General features: G+C 36.5%; 1 protein-coding gene across 1 annotated transcript in view; it reads right to left on the bottom strand.

Annotated features, from left to right (window-relative positions):
- The window catches only part of Gpc5 (glypican 5), a 1,182,296-nt gene that overhangs the window by 800,123 nt on the left and 376,173 nt on the right, over positions 1–6,000 (bottom strand). The window contains exon 6 of the mRNA XM_005355656.2: positions 4,003–4,123. Within this exon, the coding sequence (XP_005355713.1) occupies positions 4,003–4,123 (121 nt within the window). The remainder of the gene's footprint in view (positions 1–4,002; positions 4,124–6,000) is intronic.

Genomic DNA, 6,000 nt, shown 5'->3' with positions numbered 1-6,000 from the left:
CCTTCTCCCCCTCCCTCTCCAGTCCAAAGAGCAGTCAGGGTGCCCTGCCCTGTGGTAAGTCTTAGGTCCTCCCCCCTCCGTCCATATCTTGGAAGGTGAACATCCAAACTGGCTAGGCGCCCACCTATGAGATACACTAGCGGAAATGAACTAATTTTTTTCTCATCTCAGTGGGAGGCAAGCATGTAAGGAAGTTAACATTACAGTATGGTGAGATTCCCCAGTTGAATTTACCCTGGGAAATTACTCTTTACAAAGAGGCACTGGAAGATAAGTACTGGGATCCCAGCAAGGCTGGATCATGAGAGAATCACAGGTAGAATCACAGGTGGAGGAGGGGCAGGGTAAGATGCCCTTGTTTCTTCAAGATTCCTGTTCACAATGCAGAAGGACTTTCAGGCGGTGTGGAAACGGTGGGGTCCTGCAATTTCTGTGAGGAACACACGATCACACCACAAACCAAGGATTTATATTTGCATCAATATGTATTTAAGAGCAGAACATAGAAATAGGGTTTGCCCTAAATGATTAAATACGTTGAGATTATTTATGCTAAAACTTTTCTCTCTAGAAAACCTTGAATGTCTTTGCACGTCACCTTCTGACTACAACATTTTTCATTTTAACAATAATTAAAATCTTTATTGGAAAGAACTTGTAAATTAAATTTAAAAAACATGTAGCAAGGTTAGCTAAAGCATAATCTCCATATCTCAATGAACTTCTATACAGTGAGAACGGCTAGCTATTCTGAAACTGTGGAGTGGGGCTTTACAATGGATTTGATACATTTGCTAACAATTATAATTCATATACTCTCTACCACAAAAAAGAAAGAAAAGTCATGGTGGAGTTAGAAATAGAATAAAGAAAGAAGTACCTTTATATCCGCTCTTATAACTTATGTTGTCTTTCTCTTATACGCAGATCCTAGTCCATTATATATACATATATCAGAAAGCAAGTATACACATGAGTGCAGTGTAACATACAGAAAGGAGAAGTAGAAAGAGTAAATATCATGTATTAAGGGAGGATGAAAGGCAAATATTTCTTTTGGCTATTCTTGGGATACCTTGTACATCCTAAATTCGCTAAGGGACTTCTGATATCATCTCTAATACCACTAAATGTTCCACATTGCTAGCATCTTCCTAGTCATTGTCAGGATTCTACCTAACCCTTCAACATATGGACAAAATTGTGTTATGTTTTTGCTCCCCATATAACTCAGGTTTTCAGGGTTTACAGCAAATATCCTTACCCACAGAACCATCTAATCGACCCGTTGTTCTCTTCCTCTCCCATAGTTCCAGTCTAACTGCAAACCAATTCCATTTCCAAAATATTTCCCAGGCTCTATATACCTCTTATAACTATCTATGCTGATCATCCAATTCTCAATTACTATAATCTTCAACGTGTAGGTCCATTTTCCACAATTCAGACAAAATTATTTTTATAAGACATAAAGTAACCTGAATATTTTGCATTATCCGTGGGTCAAGGAGGAGAACAAGATGAGGGGTGTTCGTCTGCTCTGGAACAGCAAGAAATGGTCTTGAAACAACAGCTTTTTCTTTGTCGTATTTCTCCTAAACATCCTGCCCCAAGATGCACACTTGGTCCTGGTAGCTGGTTCCCGGGTTATTTCACAGTGCCCTGCCCCCATCCACCTTTATATATACTTCCCCTCACCACTTTACAATCTTTAGATGACAAACACACTCAATAAACTCTCAGCATGTTTGAGAAAAAGAAAAAGACATAAATGAAGTCACCCCCTGACCACTTTAAATGTCTTCTTCTTGCATTTGGAATAAAGCATACATACACTTGTGACGAAAGCCTATTTAACGTTCTCCCATAGGAGCTTCAGGTGTGTCTCTGCTGCTCCTTCATTCTGCTGTAGCCTTGTGCTTTCTGTGCCCTAAAGATGATGTCCTTTTGCCCCAGAGTTCTCACCGATTTTCCCCATTCTTTTTTTTTTTTCATTCACTAGCACTGGTTTCCTAAGGCTTACTCTCAGTCTCTTGAGTTCCTTTATAATTCTTTCCAGCTATTGTTGTGTATTCAATTACCTCATCTGGGAGTGTAAAGGCACTGATAGTCCCCTTATCTACCTTGTCTCTCTATTCTATAAACCTATTCTCAAACTATGAACTTAAAAGGTAAATATATTAAATACATTTAACAAAGTAACTGTGAAAACAGGGAAAGTATAGCCAATTCAACATAAAATCTCTGCCTGCTTGCTTAGTGATTAATTGCAGAAGTCAGAAAAAATGAGGTCACAGCTATAGCAAGCCAAGAACACAGGTGTTTCAGAAATAACATATGGAGGTAATTATTACTAATATTTTTGCTGGCAAAAAGTATAGGTGATTATTTCTGTATACTTGTACACAGACAAAAAGGCAAGGGGCACATTAATCTCTCTTATAAAACGTAGCATTTTTCCAGAGTGCACACTTACAAGTTTAGCTAAAATCCATTATAATGAAAACAACTTTACACAAATATTTATACGATCTTATAAATCTAGGGATTTGACTGTGACTATGTCGCAATGTCCATGCCCTCACTTAGCCCACACTCCTCCCAAAGTAATGAATCCTCGCACCAGACGGCAACCTTCCTGAACCTTTCTTACAAATGACACTGGAGATCCTGTTAACTGTCCTTTGCAGTTCCGCATAGCACCGGCCACCTTTTAAGGGCACATATATATTATAAGAAGTCAGAAGTCTGGCAAAATAAAAACTTTTTCTCCATCTGCAGGAGAACCAGCTTATGAAGCAGTATATTCTAAGGCGCAAAAGGTTAATGTGTTAGTGACACCTGTTCCGGATATGACTTTCTGTGATCCTTCACAAAAATCTAATTTCCAGCCATATGATTCCAGCAGACTTTAAATTCAGACCTCAAAGGCAGCATATATTTGATATTTTCTTGTAATTCTACAATGAAGCGAAAGCCTGTATAATTTGAGATTTGCATGCTCCTAAAGATAAAAGAATGGGATGCAATCTGAACAGGAGCTTAAAAAGTAGGATCATTTCCCTGTGATACCTTGAAAAGGATGTAGCTTTGATATCTTTGTAACTAGGATGCAGCTATACTGTGGGACAACAGATCAGGAAGACCTTCCCCACAGGACTTTAAGAACCTCTGTAGATTGGAGATCTAACTATTCTTTTCTGTGTATGTTCTTGGGTTTGAGCACTTACCTAGGTAATAAACAACCGCTATACACATTAGCTTCAGCAGGGTTTCAAATGAAGATGAATGAAGATGTATATACACACATAAATTGTTACATAATAACTAACAACTTAAGGAATAGTCCTTCCTACACCAAATAGTACTAAATGTCGGATGAAGGTGATATTTACAATATGCAATGTATTATTCGAACTAATAAACAGTTTCAATGAAATATTTTTGAATAATTATCTGAAATGGTTCATATATTACATATTAAAACAATAATGTATATGACATAAAATATCAAACAGAAATATTTAATGAACACCCACTAGGGAGATTACACACATAATATCTAAAATGTGAAATACACCAGAAATGCAGATCATTTACTTATGGTCTTTTGATAGTGCCACTGTCTTGACAAAGTTTGTATAGTTATATGAATAGCAGTTCTGACTTTTGTGGTCTGATATGGTTTTTTTAGTAGTCATAAGTTCCTAGGCTTATAGATTCTTTACTGAAGATGATTATACCCTAAGAAGTTCATAGCTGAAATGATAAAAGCAAAGGCTTGTTGTTCAAAGACACAGATTTTTCCACCAAACCATTGGAATTGACTTTAAATGATGATGGTTCAAAAAAGTATTTCTGAAACTCCAGATAAAAATAAATTTTTCCAAAGATCAATTTAGGAGGATATTAGATACAATTAGTAAAGTTATCAAATAGGTTAAAAGTAACCATACTGCCTTTACAGTTGAATATATCCATAAGAATCAAGCCAGTACTTACCTGGATAACATGCTTAAGTTTATCAACGATCTGGTTTATCACAGGGTCAGTTCCTCTGACTCTGACTTCAGGGTTTCCAGACTGGGCTTTCATCCCGTTTCCAACCACACGTTGAGCATAGCTGGTGGAGTGAAAGGAAAGAGTTATTACTTGGGAACCTGGTCAGAGGCAACCTTCAGAGCTACTTGAACCATTTTTTCTCAGAACAGACACCATGGCTGTGCTTCTCAAAATACAGATAGAAAAACTTTATCACCATTCTGCTGAGGTGAAATGCTCACAGTGAAAACAGAAAAAAAAAATGGATTTTAACTGTGTATAACAACATGATAAAAAAGTGTGTGTGTGAGAGAGAGAGAGAGAGACAGAGAGAGACAGAGAGAGACAGAGAGAGACAGAGACAGAGAGAGAGACAGAGAGAGAGAGAGACAGAGAGAGAGAGACAGAGAGAGACAGAGAGAGACAGAGAGAGACAGACAGAGACAGACAGAGACAGAGAAAGAGAGAGATTGATAATTCTGGCTCAATTACACATGTCTATACCTAACATTGTCTCATTATCTGGATCAATTTATTTCATGCAGCATTTAGATAAGATTGTATATATAGACAGACACATACATTCATTGAGAAAGACAAGCCAAAATTATTAAATTTATAATGACATAAAATCCACAAAATCTTTTGTAGGTAGAGGAAATAATACAGTTTCAGTAAGTTACAATCATTAGTAACACGATGTTGTCACAGGCAGTAAATGGTACTAGAATGTCTGCTACCTTCACCAAATGGCAATAATATAATATCAACTTACTATTCATGAAAATATTTAAATTTATACGTCCCAAAAATGTATCAGTTCCTACTCTATTCACCATTCTGTATGAATAGACCAGCTGAAAGAGGGTGTAATTCCTGCCCTCAAATGCTCATTACCAACTGGGAAATAGAAAACGCCAATGCCAATCAAGTCATTCATTGACAAATTCATTCATTACATGTTGCTAGATTTCAAAGTTACTTAGTAGAATTCAGCCACATAATTGCACTTGTTTTCAGACAGTATACTGTAGCTTTGTAAGTCACATGAGCAGCCACATTCATCACTGTGGAGTAACAAAGAAGCATTGCATACAGCAGCTAAAGACAAGTAAACACAGGTGATGCACGCTGAAAATATGGGAAGTCTGTCTGGATTCAGAAATTTGGGGAAAAGCAGGGAAGAAGAAATATTAAGTGCGCTTCTAAGCCAGGAGATATTAAGTAAGACTGGATTTTCATGTAATGGGTCATGAGATTTTTGGAGAAAAGGATAATATTCTTAAAAGGAAAATGAAAAAAAAAAGTTTATGTACTAAGGTCTCTTCCACCAGGTGGAGGTACCAGCTACTGCTGGGAGATTCCATTCTCTGTGAGTAAAGTCTCCTGTAGTAACTCTTCTTTTTTTCTCATTATGACAAAAAGAAAGCTATCCACAGTGATGTCACATTGTTTTAATGTGATTTTCCTCCCTTCATCTTGAAGAGTTTGTGCCAACTGTTAACATGCTTTTCCCCAAAAATTCCTAGTGAAGTAAAAACAATTATTTCTGAAACAATGAAATTGGGTTACACTTTTATGAGCACAGCCATATTAAGTAAGTTTAAGGAATATCCATTTCAAAATGAGGATTGACAATTTTAAATAAAAATTAAATAATAGAAACTTTGACGTTGTATTTGACATACTAGCTCATTTTCATGGTATTAATATTATGTATATGAATAGCATAATATTAATAAAGTATATTAATAAAACTGTGACAGGCAGTTGTTTAAATCTTGATATTTTCAAAACAGTTCAGAATGATGTGGGATTCCCCTCTGTATACTATGAATTTGTTTTATTACCATTGGTTACTAATGAATCGGTTTCAGTCAGTGGCTTATTAGAGTTAAGCCAGGCAAGAAATCCAAACAGAGATATAAAGAGAAAGTAGGCAGAGTCAAGGAGATGCCA

The sequence above is a fragment of the Microtus ochrogaster genome, chromosome 17, assembly GCF_000317375.1.
Source record: "Microtus ochrogaster isolate Prairie Vole_2 chromosome 17, MicOch1.0, whole genome shotgun sequence".
In the NCBI taxonomy this organism is placed as follows: domain Eukaryota; kingdom Metazoa; phylum Chordata; class Mammalia; order Rodentia; family Cricetidae; genus Microtus; species Microtus ochrogaster.
This window is presented reverse-complemented; position numbering and strand designations above follow the sequence as displayed.